Genomic DNA, 23,963 nt, shown 5'->3' on the forward strand with positions numbered 1-23,963 from the left:
TTTCTTGCCTGTTGGGTACCAGTAGTAGAGGGGTGGGTTATCACTTACAGTGCCTGACAGCTGCTGCTTTCAGCGTGCTGTTTCAAAAGGATTTTTTTTGCATATTATCATAGATGGTTTATTATAATGCAAAGCCTGGGTAAAAATCTTCTGTAAGACTTCTGGAAGTCACTGCTTTGAGTTTCTTTGGTAAAATTAAGCCTTCCTGCATTTAGAAACTTTCAAGTGACAACTGAACTCTGTTCTCTTACAACGTTTTTTAAATTGATGAAAAAGTGTTCATAGTAAAGGAATTTCAATGATTAGTATTGAAGAATGCTGGTTTTTCCATAGATTATGTTGTGTTATGTCACTCACCAACAAGGTATACATACTATTTTGAAATATTTTTCATTAAATAGCTCAAAGACTATTGAATATTTCTCAAATATTGAAATTTTAGGTAAAAACATTTAGACAGGTGAGTTGTGTAATCACAACATCACACCCTCTTTGTCTGGAACTTAAAAGCAACTAAAGGGGCTTCATCCACAACATAGTTCAACAGCAGTGGTGTTTTCTGTCCTGAAGCACAGCTTTTGAGCCTTTTCTTTTTGTCATGGAACCACATTGATGTGAACACACTGAGGCACACAGACATCACAGTATAGTTAATTGTGGAGATTTCAATTTGCTTTCTGAGTCATTATCCAGTTGGGATTGCTACCCATGGCTGCATGGGAAAGGTACAGTGTGATCTTTATCACCGTGGAGTGGCACAGAGGTGACATCTTTGCTGCCTTTGCAGCTCTTAGGATTTTGGTGGAAAATGACACATTGTCCTTTCACCCTGCAAATCTCCAAGGAGAGTAAGGCCTTCAACCCCATGACCAACACCTGATCCCAGAAGCAGTCTCAGCATTTGGAACGAGCTGACATTTATAAATAGGTCAAATGGTTTTTCTTTCTTTTTGGTGGGAGGAATGGCAGAGTGATTCCTATCTCTATAAAGAGTATATCATTGAATCTCAATGAATACAAAGAAAAATGTTCAGAGTACAACAAAAAAAACCTCATTGTCTTTTGATCCAAACAGCAAGATCTGTGTGTACATTAGCCCCATGGTGAGGATGAAAATTCTGAAGGGTGTACAGTATTTGACAATTAATGCATCTTTATCAGTTCTATACTGTAGTTGCACAGCTTCTCCCTACACAGTATGTCTCCTCCTCTGTAAAGAGAGAAAGAAGCCTGGGTCTTTAACTCTGATGGTACTGAGCCTAAATACGTTCCCAGATTTGCCGAGGCTGTTCAGATACGAATCTAAACTTTGTGCCTGTGACTGTTGCCCAATCATTTGTGGGTGGTGTATGAAATATAAGCCCTTCAGAAGAAGGAGAGACACAAAGACACAGTCGCAGCCTAGGGAACAGCTGGTGGGAATGGAGTTTCCCTTTCTGCCATGGAAACTGGGCAGCTAGAGAACACACCCCAAGCCTGAGAATGAAATATTAAAGAGCACTCACCTAGTCTTCAATATGGGGGAGGCAGTAGCAGGGAATGCCTCATATTAGTGTTAGATGTCTCCCAGCATGCACTAGAAATACTTCATTTGGTCCCCACTCCTTTCTGCAATTAACATATTGTAGAAGAATTCAGCATGTGTTTTGAGTGACACTTTTCATATGCAATACCTGAGCCTTAGTAAAGGGGAAAGATTTAAAGACCATAGGAGATGAAAAGACAAAAATTAAGCAATCATTAGATAAGGATGGTAGGACACAAATGGCAATACTCCTGAGTCCTGCAAAAGACCATATTGTGGTGTGATTTAAGATGCAGTTTTTAATAGGAAAAGCATGAGAATATAATCCACTGCACAGCATGTACTTCACTGATTATGAGAAGGAATATGACTGCGTACCATATACAAGTATATATTAAAAATTAAAATTCCTGGTTAATGATTTAATGCTTTTCATAACCTATGAAGAAATTGATAAATAGTCAGAGATAACTGGAGGAGTAGAGATTAAAAACAGGAGTGCTTGTCATGCTTGAGTGCCCCGAATAGACATGTTAGCTGCTGGGCTAAAAAGGTAATGCTGGTTCCCAAAACAGTCTGCAGATTGTTCAGAACTCAATTGTGGAGCCTTCATGGTCTGTGTAAGAGAGGGCTAAGATTAATTTGAAAGAGGGCTTCCTGTGTGGATTCAATCTGTATGGCCTAGTGTGGAAGTGAAAATAATACCAAGTATCATAAGATTTAGTATTCCTCCTGTGCCTTGAATGCTGATGGATCTTTGAACATTCTCCACCTTCAAATGTAATTATGACCTTAGAGCAGATGACTTAACTCAGTTAAATACCTTATAAAAATGGTAGCTCTCAGAAATTAGTAAATATCTAGATACATATATCAAAGTCCTTCTTTAAAGCCCTGCAAAACATGTTTTGGTTTTTTTTTTATTTTGACATGCTTTTGATTTCTTTATATTAATTTAAGAAGTTGTATGAGTGATTGATTCAAGATTTAATATTTGTTATGAGAAAATGAAATTATTAGTTATGAGTTATCCTGTATTTCAGAATGAAATGCTGAGGTTAATATTAGGATAGCAACTGAACCACATTTATTCATGTTTACTTTGGTGATGTGTGCTATTTCTTCATGAAACTTCAGTGGTTACAATCCAATTAAAGACCCCTTTTAGACTGTACTACACTCAAGTCAATTTCCATAGACAGAAGGAATTGAGAGAAGGTTTGTAGCACCAGTCACCCAACAAAGGCAATCTTCTGTTTTCAGTTACCTTAGTGGTGATACCATTTTTTCTCCATAGTAATGAAGGCTAATTTTCCACAGCCCCATCTGGAAATGTAAATCTGTATGATTTTACTGGAAAACATGCTCTTACATCTTCCTCCAAAAATAATCCAGATTACAAAGTTAAATGCAATCTCTCTGTACATTCCTAATGGATTCAGAATAGACTCCACATGAAAAGTCAAGGATCATGCTTATGGGTGTTTGCAGAGGGAGCAGTCTCGCTTTCCAACCTTGAACTGACACTGATACTTTTGTTAATGACACTACTACTTTTTTACTTTTCCTGTCACTCAGGTCCGTTGGTAAGATCTCCTTAAACCTTTCCTTTACCAAGGGTTTTTGTTTTATCTTCAGTGAAAGGACATGAGAAACTGTAGCGGAGGAAGTTACAGCAGGCTGTCATAGAAGCACAGGCACCCTTATCAAGGTCTGTGATGGAGGAAGACAGCTTTGTACAGCACTGTTTGGTGCCCAGCAATGCCAATTCTGGAACTGATAGGAGCTAAAAAGAAGACGTGGTTGTAATAATCAGGGAGGAAAGTGTGGCTTGAGACTTGAAGCGATCTTCATGCTGGAAATTGTTTGAAATATTTCCATTTACTTGAATTAAGAGAAAAGATGGGCATATAATGTATACAACATCTAAATGAGCCATAGCTATAACAAGGGTAGTGATGAAGCAATAATGTTCAGGAAGGATATTGAGGTGCTGGAACAGGTCCAGAGAAGAGCAAAGAGGCTGGTGAAGGGACTCGAGCACAAGTCCTATGAGGAGAGGCTGAGGGACCCGAGGTTGTTTATCCTGGAGAGGAGGAGGCTCAGGGAGACCTCATCTCTCTCTACAACTACTTGAAAGGAGGTTGTAGCCAGGTGTGCGTTGGTCTCTTCTCCCAGGCAACCAGCAGTAGGACAAGAGGGCATGGTCTTAAACTGTGTCAGGGGAGGTTTAGGTTGGACATTAGGAAGAAATTTTTTACAGAGAGGGTAATCAGACATTGGAATGGGCTGCCCAAGGAAGTGGTGGATTCTCCATCCCTGGAGGTTTTTAAGATGAGACTGGATGTGGCACTGAGTGCCATGGTCTAGTAACTGCAGTGGTGTTGGATCAAGGGTTGCATTTGATGATCTCGGAGGTCTTTTACAACGTGGCTGATTCTATGAAAAGTACAACTAAGAAATGTTTACCTTAAAGTACGTTTAAAAGATGCAGGAGACTGAGGAGTGAAGAATCCCATGGGTTAACTTGAGGAGATTGTCAACTCTTTTCTCACAAATGTTCCTTTCCAGTCCCTGCGCGGGTGTCCATGACAATCACTCTGTAAGTTTAATGTAATTTATAAATAAAACATAACTCTGTGGAAGGCAAAAACTTCTATTTATTTCTTCTGGGTTTAGCCCATCTTTCAGCAGAGACTTCAAAGTACAGACAATTTTGTCAATACCAACAAAATTCTTTGCAGGATGAAAGACAAGCCTACTTTTTAGGTAGCTACTCCAGCATATCAGCAACACTGTACTCAGAAGAGTTTGCCCCGGCCTCAGTCTTCCTCATCTTTCCTTTCTATGCATTAGCATTTATGGTGGTGGGAAACTAGTGTCATATATGTTTTTATATATGGCACATGCAGTTCAAGCTAAGACTGCAAATGGTTACAATGCCTTTTTATAGGCATATATGTCTTTAACTTAATCCTATATTTAATAATACCCAAGAAAGGAGAGTTAAGTGCATGTGTTGCCCAGCATGCAGACATCAGCACAAAGAAAATTCTTTTCTACAAACTGCAGGGTGCTTTTTCTACTCGTAATCACCAAGAGTAACCTCAGCCATTATTTATGTTCATTATGGCAGTAAAATTGATTCACTGAAAAAGATTATATAAACTGATCTTGTTTTAAGATTCAGAGCTTCCAAATGAAGCATACACTTTGTTAATTTAAACCCTGGGTCAGACACAGAATATCTAGTTTACTCTTATCAGTATCTCATGCTTATAAAGGATAAATTAGCAAGCAAGACTTGTTTTTTAAGGGTCTCTAACTGGACCTGTAGCTCAGCTCCAATGCCAAACACTGTCCCATAGCTTTTCTGTTTTTCCCAGACCAAATTCTTTATTCTCCTCTTGGTGCCAGCTCTGGTTGGTTCTCAGCTGTGCACTGTTAGTTCCTGCAGGTTACTAATGCCGTGGAAATGGCATCCCAGCTAATTCCAGTGAGCCTCGCAGGACCTTGTTTGCCTGCCTGCCTGCCTGCCTGCCTCTGGGGGGAAGGAGAGGGGGAGTGTCTATCTGTCTGTACATACCTTCAAAGCACATCATTGTAATGCTTACACAGTAACGTGGGATTAATGTGAAGTAAAAGTCGTGTGTTTGTGCTGGTACCCTGATTGTGTGTTGCTGATCTAGTATGATGAGGTTCAAAACAAATAAGGCTCCACAAACTTCAGCCACTGAGGAGTGCCTTAGGTCAGGTTGCATTTCAAGCACAAACTGCACCTCCTGTTGCTATGCAACTCCTGTAGAGGTGTTTGCTCCCCTGTGTAGGTAAGCACAGTTGAGAATCCTGTTTCAGCCTTTTGTTAATGGGTACAAGTCACTTCACTGCTTGCTGAGATGACCTTTCTAGTTACTTTCTGCTTTTTCAGCTAAGTGTGGCTCTCTTATGATCTGGCATGTGGGATGTGTACACAAAGATACAATCTTCAGAAAGTTTGGTGTCTAATTATACTGCAACAGGCAGCTGCCATGTGAAATCAGAGGGGGGGTTAGTCTTTCAGACTCACACATCAGACCCTCAGCAAAAACGTGGTGAGTAATTACCCTCAGCATATGCCCTGTGCCTGATTGAGCCTTTCTAAGATGAATAGTGTACATAACTGTTAAAAAGGCTGTAAAGCATTACAGTTGCTGTGCAATTAATTCTGAAGAATAATGCTTGTTACTGATAAAATGAAACCATTAGCAGTGAATAAACTACTCTTTTCCTGTTTCTCCACGTGATGAGGTCAGTCAGTGTGAATCCCTCACCACAGTTCTTTTCAGAGTTTCTAACAGTGGGTTGGATCTGGTTACATTTTACTGTATAGCCCTAGTCTCTCTTACATATACTGTCAGAAGTCTCCTTCCTTTTTAACTGGGATAGGCTAGTGCAAGAAGACTCACAGGGAGGGAGGAAATAATCTCCCTTCCCTCTGGAATAGCCAAAGATGGTAGCTTGCTTTGTGTGCTCTTCAGGGTGAGAGAGTTTTCCCATCCTGGTGGATCTTGGTAGATGGGACATAGAAATACAGAGGTCCAGCTCAACTCCCAGTGAGCAATGGAGAACCATCGTGGCTTCAGCCTTAGCACACTGTGGAGTCTTCTTACCTTCCCTATGGGCCTCGTACGTGAGGTTTCCAAAAAGGCTGCCTAGATGTACAGCGGGGGAGCCCCATAGACATATATAAGGAAATTATAATTTTCTTTCCCTACTTTTTAAAAATACCCTGTGGTTACCCTTGACTTTTTATGCCTTCTCACAACTGAATAATCCATGCAGTGGCCAAAGAAGGGAGAAGGTGGGTCTCTCTCAGAGCTGCCTCTAAAGCAGGTGTGTGGTTCTCATTTATTGCTTATGCAAAGGGCTTTCTGGCTGGTGAGGGACTGCAGTGGGTTGCTAGCTGGCAGCTCCCTCGTTTGTTGTTCTCATTCCTTAGCTGTGTGAGTTTTGGGTCTTTTTTTTCTAACTCCTCCTCCCATCTGGCATCTCCTAATTATTTTCTATTACTAATCACTTCTACAGGAAACAGACTGGACTGTTGAATTAAGAGCCCTATAAAAGGATAATTTTGTTATTTACAAGTTTCTTACCTCACTTAGACTTTATAACGTGACACTGTATAGCTGGTGATAATCACCTTGGGCTACGATTGCATCCAATCTCATAAACTGGGCAGGGTCAGATTTGGTCAGTAGTAGAACATGAGAGACCCAAGGAAAAGCTGGGGCTGCAGGAAGTGCAGTTGGTTGCACCTTTGGCTGTGAACTAATATCTGATATGTCTTGTGTTTTATGCCTTCTTCAGCAATGTGTAGCCTGTTCAAACCTATGCTCAGTCTGACTAGCAGGGATTTTCTTTGCTTACCCCTCTCTCTTTTCAGATGAACTCCTTTCTTTCCTTACTGTTTGCTCTGTCTGTGTGTCTATGTGTATAGGCGGGAGTGGAAAAAGCATTTTACACTGGTCACTGTTAACATGCTCACAAGTACAAATCCATGTCATTTGGCTTCTGCACAAAGATGGAAAGGACATGAGTCTGTGGTGGTCTGGTGTGTCACCCCCCATCCAGTTAGAAAATCCCCTGATAGACAGGTGCATCTGCTCCACTAATAATTGCCCATTCATAAGTGGTTACCAAATCCTTAAGACCCATGAAGAGTGAAATGATTGGTTTAGAAGTGGTAGCAGAAAGAGTAGTAGTTACGGGTGCCTAAATGAAGTATTAGACTATAAAAATAAAAAAGAACAACCATTTATGCTTTGCTTAATGCCACAGCTGATCTGTTCTGACCCTCTTTTCTTTCTTTTTAATCTTTTGCAAGAAAAAATATATTTTCAGCTGAAACATCTCATGCTTAATTTTAGTCTCTAGCTGAATGTTTTCTGACTTTGAACAAAGTAAGGAGAGCAGTTTTGTTACTAACTCAGTAAACTACTTGCTCCTATTATTTCAAACCTGTCACATTTGTCATCAGTGAAGACAGCAACTCTTGACAGTTTTGCAAAGTCTTCCTTTGATCGTTAACTTTTTAGAACATAAAACTTTTCCATATTTAACCTTTTTTCTGCATAGCATCAGCAGTTAGAAACAGTGTTGCTTTTGGCATTTACTGTTCCTACAGTCCTAATGTTTAAGCAAGGTAAGAATTGCCACGCTGAAAGATGTGGTTCTCAGTTGATGAACAGTTCTTGCTCTAATCTTCATCATTTTAGTATTGATATTCCTCCATAAAACTTCCAAGATAATTACAGGATAATGTGTTTCTAATAGTGAAGTTCATATTATAATGCACTTTGATTATATTGCTGTTCAGTGGGGATTATTACTGCATTTTCTTAGAGCTTAAGCAGTTTGAAATAGGTTGCCTAAGGAACATTAGAGCTAGTATCACAGACTGAAATGTCCTCTATTAAGCCTTAGTCATATGTGTATGTGATTTAATAAATTTTTTCATGTTTCCCAATTTGTGAATTAGATAGTAGCACTTAGAGGCAAGCAACTTTTACCCTTCCTGAGAGATGATTGGAGGAATTCTGTGAAAATATGAAAGGCCGTGTTCCCAATTTCCATTTTGCGTGTAATGGTGCAATATTTTAAAAGCTCTATGCTTTATATCATGTATCAAATAGTTTATTGGTAGAAGATTTCTGATGATTTTACATTGCTGAAAAATGTTGAAGCCATTTCCCAGAGTTAATATGGTAGTGAATTGCATTTGCATTCAGGCATTTCTGTGAACTGGCTGATAATTAGAGTAGTGATGTGTTTAATGCAAATGCACAAAAATTGCAAAAAGTATTCTGTGTTTTTATGTTTCACAGAATTTCAAGTGCTCAGTCTCTTAAGTGACAGCTTCTCATTCCCTCCAGCCTCCACCCAAATCCTTGCTAGCGTTCGTCGCAGTGCTGCAGCCGTGTGCCTGGGAGCTTCCAGTCACCTCTGTCACACTGAAGTTTGCCAGGCAGACTCACTGCTCAGCAAGCTGATCATGCTGAGAGCTTATTGGATAATTATTTTCTTTATAGGCTTTATGGGTTAATTCTCTTGGGCTATTTTTATTGTTGAAAATTCAAACCACCTCGGTGTTAGAAATAAGCAGTGTCATTTAAAGTGCTAGTTGACAGTGGCAGTACAAATGAAAAATTGCCCTGTAAGATGAGATGAAAAGCACACTAAGAAAGAAGGAAGCAGATGTGCTGATTTAACATTTTGTTCATTTCCAATGAATTTAAGTAATGGAAATATACCCCAAACTTAGTCTTTTAGCTTTGATGTGACTCATACTCACAATAAAAGCTGCTGTTCAAAAATTGTGCACACCTGAAATCCCAAATGTACTGATTGGGACCTGGGACTAGTGTTTTTAAACTGAAAATAGACATCAGTTAAACATTATGTTGTAAGAAACCACAGACTTGCTGGGAGGGTGGGAAAATAAAACCCCCTGGAGTCTCTCCTGTGTAACAGAGGTTGTATAACTTGTCCACATGCCAATGCTTCTCCCTCAAAAGGTTAATATTCTGTGTAGCCCAAATTTATGATGGGGAGTTGCGTTGCCAGCCCCATTTTGAATCATTCAAAATCATTCAATTTTCAAATCAAGTCATTATTTAAATTTATATCAAAGATGCTGTGTTTGACCATTTGAGATGATGGTTTCTTGAGTGCCTGTCTCAAAAATTTTTAACAGTCATAGCTTTCTGTAGGGAAATGGGATGTTTCCTGCTCTTACACGAAAATTTTCATGATAGAAGCACTTTAAAATGTCAATTAGGAAACTAAGAGGGAATAAATAGGAAAGATGAACCATATGTGGAAAAGGAGAGAGGAGAAAATTGGAACACTGGTTAGCAGAAGTAAAAGGGGCCTTTTCAGAGAAAGTGATCAGGGATTAGATGATTTTATGGGTGGAAATAAACTGATAATTTGTTAATAACTGGTAATTTGAGTTTGGGAGCAGAGTATAATTCCACTGCCAATGCCACTCTGGTATCATTCATTGCAGGTTTCAGAGCAGTCTTGATTTAAATAGAGATTTATGCAAGAGTAGTGGGAGCACACACGAGACTCATCTGAAGGGTGATCAGCCCACCTCATTCTCCAAGTCTGCCTAATTACATTGTATAAAATGAATAGACCCTGACCCACAGCACTGGTGCAGCTATGCCCAGGGACACATATAGACCTAGAAAACTGGTAATTGGGGTCCACAAAGAGTGCTGGTGAGCACTGGGAGTCACCCCATTTTTTAATTTTTTTTTGCAGTGAGATGGTCCATAATCAGGTTTTCACCATTATAAATTTTGCAAGAATGTTGCATATATCCATGTGACAACTATAATATTCCTTCAGGTTAAAAATTGTTTTCACCTTGACTCATGGGTTTGAATCAAGTGATAATTGAGGAACAATTAGGAGACTTTGCATTCTTAGTCTTATTTATGCTAAATAAGTATGATTATGGACTGAAAGTATGTTTAAGAAAGAAACTGTGACAGCACACGTATCATAGCAACATAGCTTATTCAGGAAGAAGAGGATGGATTTGAAATAGAGGATATGCCAAAGGAGCAGGTGTAGTCTGAAATACAAAGAGTGTTTAGAAATTAATGAGCTGCAGTTTTCAATTATAACATTCATTGAATTATTCCAAATTGAATTACTGCGTAGAACAAAAAAGGCTAATATTAGATGCATTAGACTGCCAAATGAGGCTAATGTGAAATGAGTATTATACATCAGGTAAGAAAATATCAATGAGACATAAAAAGAAATTTCCATACTCTTGCCCATGTTATACCAGTAGCCCAAGCTCCTATTCCATAAGGAATAAATTAAAAAAACCTAATAAATACAATAATAGAAAGACATTGTAGATTACATGGTTGTCATTATCCCTAAGTTCATTTTCAGTTCTAAAAAGATATAGAGGTTGCTTGTAAAAACTGCTTTTATCAATATGATTCTTAAATTGATATTATAAGGGAAGTGTTGTAACTTATGTATTTCCTCATCAAAAGGGTATGGTTAAACTTTTTGATGTGCCTTCTCTTTTATTTTTATTTTTCCTTTTATTTGAGGAAATCCTTATAACAGTATGGGTCAGATGAGGAATAAATTATTACCAGTCCCTTGTGGTTTCGGAAGATTAGTCTTAACAGCGTGTTTTCTCTTATGATACTTTAATGTAGTATATCAGTAAGAAAGAGCATTTGCCAGAAGAGTGGCATTCATGCAGCTGCCAATTTGTGTTACATTTTGATTCTTATCACTGCTATAGAGCACATGGCATTTAAAAATTACTTTTAAGGTCTTTTTGGAATACAGTCTGCCTTGACATGTCACGAGTAAAGAGGCTTCTGCTGGAGTGACCCCTCACTACTGTGAACGTCAGTCATGCCTTGGTCACAGCAGCACAGCTCTCTGCAGGCCAGCAAGGAGACACACCACAGACCAAGGGATGGGAAGGAAACACAACACTGTTAGCTGAAATAGAAAATGCTGACTCAGTGGGAGCAGGATGGAGGAGCTGTTGAGGAATAGGCTCTCTGTTGCTGACCAGTGTGAGGATTCCTCCCTTAGGCAGAGCTCCTTGTTTCAATTCTTCTTCCCAAAGGTCTCATAGCTGCAGAATAGATCTCTCTAGCCCTGATTTAGTGATGTATAATGGTATAATAGTTAACTTAAACTATGTGAGTAGTCCTCCCAGTATTTCTGCTTCTGCCTTTCCCAGGGAGAAGAGTACCTGGCACAGGCCTATTCTTTAATTGCTTTAACTCACTGTTTAACTTACCACCTTCATGGCCCAGGCTCCTGGCAGGAGGGAGGAAGATAGGATGGACCAAAACCAAAACTATGGAGGATGGAAGGGTGGATGGAAAGGATGGAAAGCAAAATTGCAAAGGACAGTCTTTGTCTGAAGGATTTACTGGAGACAAATTCCAGTGTTTAATGATGCTTCTCTTCTTGTTCACGAATCTGGAATGCTTTGCCTGGGAAACAGTGAGGCTGACAGCCCCCTGAGGCAGGGAGGTGGTATCTTCTGTGCTCTACCAGTTCTTGGTCCCTTTCTGTACTTTGCAAGTTTGGCTGGAGTTGGCCCCCTGTTAATGCAGTTTGTTTTCCCCGTGGAAGAATGGAGTTGTGGTAGCGAGCTGCTACAAAGCAAGGAGACAGTTGCTGAGGCTGATACCTCAACTTGAACTTGTGGTCGTGGGGAACTGCTTTCCTCGCCACAGTCAGAGTTAGGAGTGAAAAGAGCTCGTTTTTTAGCTTTCTGGGTAGCTTTTATCATGGTGTTTGATTGGCATCTCCTGCCTCGGTGTCACACAGCTTGGTAGCAGCTCCGCTTTTGTCAAGCAGTCATATCCTGCCTCTTGCAAGCAGACTGGTAGTCTGTCTTTAAGGAAAGGGCTGGAGCAGTTGGTTATTTTTACAGAGGCAGCTGGGGTCATGGGGGCATCTTGCATTGGGGTCTGCAGGGAAGAGCCCTGTGGCTTCAGCTGGCTCAGGACAAGGCAGGAGCCCTGGGAATAGGGCAGGACTGCACTTTGTCATCCAGAACACAATCCTGTTGGGAACAGGAGCATATTATTATTTATACAGCGTAAAGGAAGTTGTAGCTATAGCTTATAAAACCCAGCTTAGCACCATTATTGATTGCAACATTCACACCCCTACCTGTGCACATTCTCACATGCCCACATACACCCCTGTAGTGAGAGTTGTACCTATGGAGTGTGGAGGAAATAAACCCCTGGAATTACCCCGCTCTGTCAGTGTACGCAGTGCGTCAGTTACTGACCTCCCTAAAAACTAAGTTGCTTGACATTAGCGAAGTCCCCCAGAACTAGACCAAAAACAGAACTTCTTAGTGGAGGCACTGTGACATTTTTATTTTATTTTTGCCATGGCTAGATCCATAGTTATATACCAAAATAGCCCTCTCCCTAAGGAGTAAAATGGATTGTATTTGCCACTGAAAAGTATCTTGCTTTTGTGCCAATATCTCCAGAACAATAAATGTTCATTTGCTTTGTCTTGCCAGTTTCTGAAAGAGAGAAATAGTCACATGGGTGCTTTTTGCCAGTGCCCAGTTTTGAATTGTCATTTCCAAAGGCCCATATTGGTAACTGCTGGGAGCAAATCTGCAACCCATCTTGCCACCAGGAACAAAATAAACTGGCTGACCCAGATCCCAATCAACTGCAGGGACCAGTAGGTTAAAGGACTAAAGCTGCAGAAGAACTTTTCTGTTGGCTTCCTTTAAGATCTCTCTGCTTTTTTATGAGTATGCTCCCTTGTTAGGAAAACATGGTAAGCACACCAGTGTGAACATACAATCTTCCCAAATAATGCCAATACACTTTAATTATATTGCACAATACAGTACTGAATGAACTCACTGTCAGTGCTGTAGTTTCTAGCAGCAATATTGGGCAACATTTTTTCCATAATTTAAACTAAACTAAATTTATTTTTTTAATTTAACAGCCATACTTTAAATCAAGACAACATTTTGGCTGAATTTGTTTGATTAAATTTTCAATTTAAAAATTGAAATTTAAAAACAACTTCTAAGATTCTAGATATAAAAATATTCATTACTTACTGTGGAAATTATATACACTTACATAAAAGATGTAAATAGCCATTTTATTGGATTTTGCAATAAGTATTTCATTGGAGGGGGTGGGGAAAGGTCTGATTTAATTAGAATTCAGTCCATTTGGAAAATTTTGTTATAAAAACCAGAACTTTTCTCAGCAGTAGGTTTTCATCATTTAACCGTGTCTTAAACCCCAACTCCCCTGTGGTTAACTCTGAACTGAAAGCGGGGTTCTGTGTTGCCTGAGGATTCCATTATACTTTGAGCACTGTGGGAGCCTGATGGTGTCCATGTGCCAGGTAAACGTGGTTGTGTTGGAATGGCAGCAAGAGAAATCCAGCCCTGATGGTCCTTCCCACCCAGCTTCTGAGATTGTCAGCTTTCAGGTTGGCCTTTTCTTTGAATAGCATTCCTACCCTCTGCTCATGCCACATGTCTGTGGGCAGAGGCTATGCCTGGTATTAGTATATCTACAAGTGAAGAAAATTTATTGAAAGCAGCTGATCACTACTTTTATTTAAGAAGTAGCATTTTCCCCCTTGTAACAATCCTATGAAAGATGACTGGGGAAAGTATATTTAGCATGGAACAAGCTTCCACTAAGAACAGCATTGAGGAAATTGGGCTCAGTTTCACAATCTGACTGATTAGCTTTTGAAAATCATGTACTGAGCCCATAAAATATGCTCATAAAGTGTTTAGACAAGGAAGGATTTTCTGAGCACATGCATTTGGCTAAGTTAGCTATACAGAATATGGTAAAATGTACAGTGGCTCACTGCATAGCAAACCAAATGTCTTGTTTCTTGATATATGTACAATAGGGCATCATCTTTGATGTTTTTAAAAAATGCGTGCAATATAACTGCTGGCTAATATTATTATTAAAATACGTTCCTTTGAGGGAAGGAATCATATTATATATAAAGTCTGAAATAATAAAGGCCTATTTAGTCATAACAACATGAAAATACCATATGAGAATGAAAAGCCTGCTGTCTACTGCACATGCATTCCTGAGACTGAAGAAAACATGATAATGTGTTTAAGAGCAGAGCCAGGTGCTCATGAAACTAAACACTCCATTGTATTGGAAAGGCACACAGTCTTCAGGAGACCTGATCAACTCTGGTCTGGTTATTTTAGGACTTGTGAGCTTAACTTGACTTGAAGTTTTCTGGTTTGGTTTGGTTTTTTGGTTGTTTTTTTTTTTTTTCTGGAGTAACTTCAGTGTATTACTCAACAAATGGGAATGCATTGGTTTCGCGTTTTAGAAAGATAATTTGTATGATGTTGACTGAATTGTGTGACTGGATTAAACTTCCACAATATGTCTTTCAGTGAGTAACTAATTGGAATTTACTGCAAGTCAGGGATGACTTTTAAATCAATTCTGTGGAGGCTTCATAATAAGACTTACTGATTGGGAGATTAGGACCAGAAAATACGCATACATTATGCAGCTAATACTGAGAGCAAATAGTGCTCAAGAAAACAGCTGTTTCTCCTGCACTCTGAAGGACTACTCCAGAGACAAGTAAGGAAAGTGGAGTCCCAGAAGAATCTATACTGAACCACTCTTACAGTTGAGGTTTTATAACAAATGAGAACATTTGAAATAGCAGGTTACAGTCTTTTCCTTTTTTTTTTTTCCCTTCAGTCCATATGTACAATGTAGAATCTCTAAACAGACATCTTGGTTTAAAGGCTGTCGTGTTGCTGGGTTTGGTTTTTAGTGCTTAAGTCACTAAAATGTAGAGGACTGAGAGGCTGCTCTGGTTGCATGTTCTGCTAACAGGCTGCTTGGCTATTGCTTCCAGTCGTTCCATTTTCATTTCACCTCAATCCTGTGAAATCATGTCCTGAAATTAAATTTAAGAATGACAGCTCTGCGGTTTCTTTACTCCTGGAGTCTGCACAGCATATTGCTCCTTACACATGTAATGATGGCACGTCTGTCACAAACAATTAATAAAAAATAAAATCAAGACTTAGAAAAGTGGAAGGGAGATTACTTTCCTCCCTGGATTTCTGCCTCATTTTCATCCAGTATGTAGCAGGCAGTATCAGATAATTGTGCCCATTAAGATAGACTTCAGGCACAGCAAGTTAAAAAGATAACTTGTTGGAAAATGAAAGGGCTCTGGAGAGGAGATTTTGCTGGCGGGTGGGAATGCAGGAGCCAGTGGTGGAGAGCAGGCATTGAATCAAAAGCCATCCAAGGGTGTAAGGAGAGCAGGACCTACAGACTGTAGGCAATAGAGACAGCATGGAGCGCCTGGAGCAGGAGAATGTCTCAGGAGAGTATAGCTTCCTGCAGGATTTGAGTTGAAGCCCCAAGTCTGTGACTTCACTTGTTTGATCTCAGGAATGATGACTCACCTCTGCAGTGACTAGGGCTACCTGAGGACAGTAGCTTGCTCTCTCTTACCTTTTATCTCACATACTGGTTAGATCTGGGCCTGCCTGATGACCCAAAACGTGGTCAGGAAGCTGAGTACAACAGAAATTTCATTCTTCATTTTGGTTTTCGAAAAAAAAGGGAATTGGTCTGTGTTAAGAAGAGCACTACGTTGCAAAGCCAAACTCCCAAAGTTAGGCATACGCATTAAAAAATTATGTCATTCGAAAGCAGCTGTATAAATTTTAATTATAGCACAATTTTATGTTGGGGAAACCTATGTAAGAAATAGATAGCATATATGTATTTTTTCATAATTTTTCAGTTGCTGAATTTATGACTTTAACTCACTGTGATATAGGAAAGATATTAAGCTATTAGAGAGCATCCAAAGGAGAGCAACAAAGATGGTGAAGGGCCTTGAGGGGAAGCCATATGAGGAGCAGCTGAGGTCACTTGGTCTATTCAGCGTGGAGAATAGGAGACTGTGGGGAGACCTCACTGCGGTTACAACTTCCTTGTGAGGGGAAGAGGAGGGGCAGGCACTGATCTCTTCTCTGTGGTGACCAGTGATAGAACCTGAGGGAATGGCCTGAAGTTGTGTCAGGGGAGATTTAGGCTGGATATTAGAAAAAGGTTCTTCACCCAGAGAGCGGTTGGGCACTGGAACGGGCTCCCCAGGGAAGTGACCATGACAAAGTTTGTATGATCTCAGGCACGTGGTGTGACTCTTGGGGATGGTCCTGTGCAGGGCCAGGGTTGGACTTGATGATCCTTGTGGGTCCCTTCCAACTCGGCATATTCTGTGAACTTCCTTTCAGTGTAGGTTTCTGGTGTACACAACTGTAGTGCATATAGCACAGGTGAATGTCTGTAGGTGTAGGTGAGCCCAGTATTCCTTTATTTGTAAACAGGAGAAAATGCTTTGCACTGAACAATGGGAAGCTGATTTATGTATAACCAATAAGCAGTCTGAGTTAGATTACTGTAACACAAAGCAATGTTAAAATTAAAATTCATAATCATATAACTACTTTCCAGATTATAACACATTTTCATAATTACAACCATGAGATAGGACATTTCCCTGTTGGGTAGTTTCACTTGTCTTTTTATTGGCATTCTTAAATTTAATTTTCCAGGATCCAGAGATCTGTTTCTGCTAGCATGACTCTAAAGTGCCATTGAAAGTAACTCAGTTCTTCAGAATTAGGAAAAGGGATGCTGACAATTAAGGAGTAAGTATGTCAAAAAACCAGATACGTGCTCTACCAATGATGAACCAAAGTTCAGCATGCTTTGTCTGGCTTCTTAAGGTAGATTCTGATAGTAAATGTATTATTGGAAATCACTGGGTTATTTATTTCCAACAAATTAAATTTTCAAAGAATCTATTTCCCAATATGAAATTTTGTTGATGTATTTTTTCCCTTTAAAAAATAAGAGGAATTTTGGGTTGGTTCCAAGGAAAAGTGTAATGAAATGTTTCTAGAATTCACAATTTGCTTCCTGAGCCTGTTGTTACTCAAAGTTGTCTGGAGAGGATGACTCCTCTGGGGCAGCTGTAGGTCCACATTGTTCCATGAGGACTTTTACCTGACGTAGTTCTTGGGAATGAAACTGTGAAGTGACTTTAGCTAGAAGGAAAGGAAAGAATGAGCTCAAAAGCCTGCCTGCTTCCTCCTCCCCTGAGAGTCCCTACTATTCTCACACTTACGTAGATGAAGTGGTCAGTTTTTGCCATCTCTTACTTCTCACCTCAGTTTTCTTGATCTCCTATAGCCATGGAGTGTTATATTTGCAAGGATGTGCAGAAAAAGGCCAGAGGAGTATTTATGCACCTGCAGGAGAAGGGAGTGGTTAAAAGCAAGACAGGCAGATTGAGGTAGTCATTGGAAAATTATTTCTTGATAGGATGGGTCAGCCAGCCCCCTGTCTGTACTGAAAGTGGGAATTGAGTCAGGTAGTCCTAATGCCTGACAACTTCACCCTGTATAATCTGTAGCCAGTGTTTTGATTATTAGTTATTAACTTCTATTGCAGAGTGTTTGGTGAAGCACCAGCCTTGATCCTTAATCTCTGCACCCTGACCCTGTGCTGAGACCCAGCATATTTTTAAAACGTGTAGAGAAGGTACAGGTGGCCATGCAAGGGAACAGAAGAGGGGCTCCCAGTGAGTATTACTCTCAGCTGTATTGGCAGGACTGAGCTAACCTGTAACACTCTGATCCAGCTGCAAAGCACATACCCATTCCACCCAGAAGCCTGTGACAAACTGTGCTTGTCTTTGGTTACTGACTCAGGAGAGATAAAAATACCTTTGCTGCAGAAGGGAGAGCAGTTGCGGTGCTGCAGCCTGTGGCAGGGGAGGGAGGGCTGCGCTCTGACTGCACAGGCAGGCTGTGCACGGGGAGAGGTCTCCTGGCACCCTGAATGTCAGGATGGTGGTCAGCCCCACGGTGTAAATCCTGGCTGTACTAAGTCAGATCAAGAGTCCATTTTTGCTGTGTCTGGCAAAGACCGTTCACACATGCTTGGAGAGCACTAGAAGAAAAAGCAGAGGAGTCGAGTGGCCGTCTTAGTGTCTCCTCCCGACTGTCAGTGCGCAGCTGGAGGGAGCTGCCTGGGTGAGCAGCTCCGGGTGGGTATGTCATGGTCTGCCCTGTCCTTTGTGAGCCCGTTGATTTTTGCTCCTAAGGCAACGAGTCCAGGGCTTTAATGGTTGTGTGAAATACTGTTTCCTTTACTTTGTGCAAGGGCTAGCCAGGACCTGACTGCCCGTTGCACATTTCACTGTCAGTTGCACCCGTCCAAACTTCGGGTTTCGATCCAGTTGGAAACTGTGGTCATTCACCTTCTGTTAGTGTCTGTAAACTCCTAAAAAGAGGCACCACCAGCAAATCGGGGTTCGGGTCTTTGGTGGATGGAGTGGTGCGATGAACTTTGAGTGGCATTTGTGTTCGCATCCCTACATGATTTGAGATTGGTGACCCTCTTTTTATATGAAAAGAATCGAAAAATGTAATTTTAGGGGAAAAGTGATGAGCGTCAGCGGTCTCGTTAACCGCTCCCGGCCGTACCTCCTGGTGCACGGGCCACGTCAGACGGGGGGATCGGGGAGAGCCGCTCCCTGCCTTGCCCCCTGGGGCTGCCGGTCGCTGCCCCGCCTGTCCCCGCACCCCCGAAGGGCGCGGAGGTGCCATTTTGCAGCGGTGCTTGATTCATCCCGCGGGTGCCTCTCCCGGAGCCCACCAGGCTCCATTGGCTCCCTTGGCTGCGGCCGCCCCGGGGCGGTGCCGTTCCCGCTCCCTTCCCCGCGGAGCCGCGCGGGAGCGGGGCGTGCGCAGGGCACGAGGCGTGCGCAGGGCACGAGGCGTGCGCGTCCCCGCGCCCCCCGCGCCGGCCGCCGCCGATGGAGGAGCGGCCGCGGGCTGCGCGTCCCCGCCGCCGGCTGCCGCTGCCGCGCGCCCCCGCCCGCCGGCCGCCCGCGGGCGCGCCGAGCCCCCCGCCGCCGAGCGCCGGCCCTGCATGGCCGCCCCTGCACCTGAGCTCCGCATGTCCGCGCGCCCCGCCAGCCCGAGTGTGACGGGCCCGGGCCGCGCCGCCTCCGCCGCGCAGCGATGCCGGCCAGGGAGCCCTGGGCAGCGCACCGGGCGAGCGGCGCCGCGGGGCACCGCGCAGGGCAGCACAGCCGGCAGCGCGATCTACTGCTCGCAGCCTTGGGCATGAAACTGGGCGCTCGGAAGTCGTCCGTGACAATCTGGCAACCTCTTAAACTCTTTGCTTATTCACAGTTGACATCGCTTGTCCGAAGAGCAACTCTGAAAGAAAATGAACATGTTCCAAAATACGAGAAGGTTCATAATTTCAAGGTAAGAAATGTTCCTACTTAATTTCTTTTTCGGGCATAGAGACTATAGCTTGTGTTCTAAAATGGGTCCGGTATTGGAAGGAAATCATATGTATGCAGACTACGACTTTCTAGGAACTTAAAAGCTGCAATTAAATCTCATTGTCCATTAAATCAATTAGGCATCTTTAGAACATACCAGCAGAAGAATGAGGACTTTGTTCTTGTCTGCTTGTGTGCGTATGTTTGTTTCAATAATATTTGCCATATCTAGGTTATCTCTTTTATTTAGAATTGGTTTATACTGAGGGAGATGCTAAAGCTGAGAAAAACTGGCAAAGTTTTCTTTCAATCCAAATTAATGTAGTTCAGTTTTACTTACGATGCAAAAAAATCTCTTAGATCTGTGGTTAGATGATTACACTGATCTTATCTCAGTTTGTTGCTGGTAAATAGCTTTGGAGGTAAGAAGTGTGTTCTACTGCATCTGGATCGGGCAGATGGTCTGCATTTCCCATAGTTTCTGGCTTTTCTCCTCTGTCAATGAATTGAGTGTGTTGATACCAGCATGGCTTATGCCATGGGGCTGTTGAAGCTGCTGGCATGAGCAACTGTTTTAATAAAATTTACTTAGTCTTCTGTGTAGGTTCTAATTATTGTTTTAATTGTTTTAAATAAACAACACTCTTTGATAAGAGAGAGATATGTCAGTACAACATATGCATGTTTTATGTCTGTATCTGTAATAAGCATCCGGTAAGGATTTAGTAATTTAACCTTTTGGTGGTCAAATGCATTGGATGATAGGCAGTTTTAATTGTAAGACTAAGTAAATTGATATTATACTGAATTCCTGTAGATGATGGTACAAATTTCATATATAGTATCGGAAGCCCAAATTTTATCTTTAATGTAAAAAAAAACAACTTATCTTTTATTTCTTTTAATAAAAGGGGAGATTGTTAATATAATACATGCATCTGATGATATAAGAATCTGTTAAATGTCTCTTATTTTCAGTTTTGATTTCCATCACATGCCTGGGCATATGTGAATGTACACATGCATGCACATATGTAAATTTACCTATCCTCCATTTGATTTTAATTAAACCACATTTTGGCTTATGAGTTCAGATAATCACCAAAAGTGGAAACTTTCTGTGATCAGGATGGTTTGTTTGATTTGAGTTCTTATGTAAAACATGAATTCAAAAACCATGTACAAAATGGTATGTAAGAAATGTTTTAATATGAACACTTGGCATAAAATAATCCTGACTGTCAGTTAAATACAGAGCATTTCTTCACAGGCTCCTGAGGTGTCCTAAAGATATGAAATGTCTTGCATGTCTCGTTTGTTCCTTAGAGTTTGAAGATAATTCTTGCAGATGGCAGCAGATAGTGATCTTTCCATGTACTACAGTGTGTGTAGGATAATACGGATTTAATTTTGTGCACATCTGTATTCCCTAGTTGTTTTCTTTAACAGCCTGAAACACATCTGTTTTGAAAATAATCTGATCACCTGATTTTCATTCATTTGGATTTGTTTATTTGTTTTTCTTCCAGAAATTGTTTATGGAAAGTTTGGAAGCTGTGAGCTTTCCAGTCTTTTTCAAAAACAGACTGTATGTCTGCTCCAAGGTCATAGCTACAGTACAAACTTTCCACACGGATTTTTTTCTTCGTGATAGTTTTACTGTAGTTCCTCTATATGTACAGTTACCAGAAAAATATACCTTGAGAAGTAACTCTTTTCTCCAGTAAGTGGAATGGAGTCACACAGATAATTTTTGCTATAAAAAAGCAGAAGAGGACAAGCCTCTTACTGCCTTAAAGGATGTGCTGCAACGAACCTACCTGCTGAAGGAATGCTGCTGATGTTCATGAACTCTAAATATGGCAACTCTCACACTGAAAACAAAAAATAAGCTCTTAGTAATTATTGTGTTATGTATCTAAAATGTATGACCATCATTAGCTCATGTGCTTCTCTCCTTTATCATTTCTTGCATCTGTCAAATTTTTCTTCTCACATGTATAGATGTCATCATTTAGAATGTCTGCGCAAGTCTCCTAGGTTGCCTGGCAAGTAGCAAATGTGCCACCCATCTGGGAAGGAAGGAAATGTCATGTCCAGAGTCTTCAACCTAGAATTTTGAAACAAAACAAGAAAAAACAACCCAGAAACAATATAAATTTATCTAGTTCAGCTAACCAACAGTGACTGCTGTCCCCAGAGGCTCCACGGCAAACAGGAGGACTCCCGCTGCTTTGTACCTCTGCGGCTAATCTGCTTTTTCTTTTGCAGGCACAAGGCAACAGATAGGGACCCAGCTGCTTCTTTGATCAGTCACATCACTAGTCACAGAAATGAAGGGGGCTTGGAAATCCTTTTATACTGGAAATGCTCTAGCATCCTGGCAGAGGGGGAGAAGTGAAGAGTCATTAATGCACAATAATAAGCGCCGTTGTCTTGGAGAAGGGAAGATGACAGCAGCAGCCACTCCAGATGCAGGCTGGGGTTAGCAAACACCCGAGAGACTTGGCCGCAGGCTAGGAGACCTCAGTTCTCCCTCCACCCCTACAGCTCCTGTCTCTTTGAGGTGGGTAGGTGGAGATACAGGTGAAGTTTGAACCCTTAGTCCCTGCTGCCTGCAGCAAAACTCAGGTAGAGGAACACGTTGGCAGAGGAGCAGTGTAGCAATGGTCATCATAGAAGTGCAGATGCCTAGGGGAGGGGTGAACATGAAAGCTGCTTTTAAATCATCGAGAGGATTCCTGAATAAATCTATTAACCTATGTTTCGCTCCAAGGGTTGTTTGAAAGAAGAATGTAAAGATAGTTTTGCTAGGAGTGCTGACACAGCTGGGGTTTTGAGAGATTTTAATCTTATTTAAATCTCCTGGAATGTGAGTTGTCTTCTGCCTGAAGGGAGCAGGCTGACTAGCCAGGGTGACAGGGAACTCTGAGGGCAGAGCTGGTCGGTAATGATCTTCAGCTCTGTAATATTCTCCTGACTGCAGAGGTTTGGTCTCTGATGAGCACATCTCAGATGCAAATACAGAGTGGCTGAATTCTCTTAAATTGATCTCTATAAGTAAAGAAAGGGATGATGATTTATAAATGTCAGTTCTGACTAAGTTTTTAATTCCTGTCCCTTGGGGTGAGAGCTAGGTATTAAAAATATTTTTAAGCATATTTTTACCTTTTCAAATTTATTAAAAAAAATTAGCATTTCTGTGTTCTCCTCTATAAATCTAATATAGACGATTCATCTTCTATTAATTCAAATATATCAGCTGAAAGAGACTTACATTATTTGACACAGCAATTTATTTAGCTCTAATTGAATAATGGGATTCGAAGGTGAGCTAGGACTGTGAGTGTGATTTGACTGGGTCTGTCTCTTTGCATATTTGATTACTTTTGCTTTCATTTACTCTGCTTTTCTGAAATCCAGCACACCGAATGAGATCTCTTGTAAAATGAATCATTAGACAAAATCAGGACAGTCACTTCACAGTCCTCAAAATTTCAACCCCACCTTCTCTCACAGAAAGGCTTTTTCTTTGTTTCAGTTTCTTACCCACCATGGGGAATAAATTTCCCCACACTCTCTGGTACAGACTTATCCATATGGACATGTGTGTGCTCATTCTTCCACCCAATGTAGATGAACAAGAGCATCTTCTGTTTAGAAGCACTGGGAGACCTGTGGTGTGCTCTTTGAAATACTGACAGGGAGTATAGCTGAAGCCAGTGGCATTACTTTCTTACAAAAAGAAGCTTTATCATGGGGGAAAGTTCTGTAACAGAAGAGTTACAGAGTTCTGTAATTTTATAGAAGTGGACAAAGTAGAATCATGCTTAGTTTTTCCCTGAAACATATTTTACACCTCAACCCAATAAGAATGCTGTTTACTGTCCCTTATAAATCTCATACTTGCTTATCTTGTCCCCAAAAGGCAGTAACTGTGATAGCTTGTAAATTAAAATCAAATTTCTTGACCCAGCTGATATCTAGTCTGTTCAATAACTTTAAGGTAGGAAGCAGCTGCACACCTCCTGGGCAGGCAGGTGAAAGAGGAGCTTCAGGCAACAGCAGAAACCACAGATTTGAGGAGAAAATGGGCCTGTGGCAAGGTGCCATGTGGATTGAAATGTTCCAGGTTGGTTATTGAGAGGAGGACTCAGTGGAGCTCTGGGTTGGGATGTGTGAGGTGGGCTCTAGGCCAAAGGACTTACACAGCAGGGTAATCCAAGTTGTGTTTAAGGTTTTCTCCGTCTTCTCTCTCTGGTGAGGCAGTTTATTAGGGTAGTGAATACACAGGATTCCCCTTGCTCAGTCCTCTGCACTTTCCCACTCTGCATCTTCTCATCTCTTCATCTCCCCTCTAAATCCCATAGTTTTTTGCTGACAAAAGAGAAGATACACCTAATGAGATACTTCCTGCCCAAGTCCATCCCTACCTGACATGGAATATCTTCTGCACCTCCTCGCTACCTGGTGCTGTGCTTTGGACTTGGGCACC

The 23,963-nt window shown here is 41.2% G+C and overlaps 1 protein-coding gene and 1 long non-coding RNA gene across 2 annotated transcripts in view; one reads left to right on the top strand and one right to left on the bottom strand.

Moving 5' to 3' along the window:
- Positions 1-17,365: 17,365 nt before the first annotated feature.
- Positions 17,366-18,867, bottom strand: LOC108639502. The gene is made up of 3 exons (XR_001920566.2): positions 18,657-18,867; positions 17,895-18,120; positions 17,366-17,417 (listed from the first exon to the last, which is right to left on the bottom strand). It is a non-coding gene; the product is annotated as an uncharacterized LOC108639502 (long non-coding RNA).
- A 329-nt stretch (positions 18,868-19,196) lies between these two features.
- The window catches only part of LOC103764165 (N-chimaerin), a 30,319-nt gene continuing 25,552 nt past the window's right edge, over positions 19,197-23,963 (top strand). Inside the window, exon 1 of the mRNA XM_018071804.2 lies at positions 19,197-19,448. Coding sequence (XP_017927293.1) covers positions 19,197-19,448 — 252 coding nt within the window. The remainder of the gene's footprint in view (positions 19,449-23,963) is intronic.

Source organism: Manacus vitellinus, unplaced genomic scaffold (assembly GCF_001715985.3).
Source record: "Manacus vitellinus isolate BGI_N305 unplaced genomic scaffold, ASM171598v3 scaffold_20_pilon, whole genome shotgun sequence".
Taxonomy (NCBI): domain Eukaryota; kingdom Metazoa; phylum Chordata; class Aves; order Passeriformes; family Pipridae; genus Manacus; species Manacus vitellinus.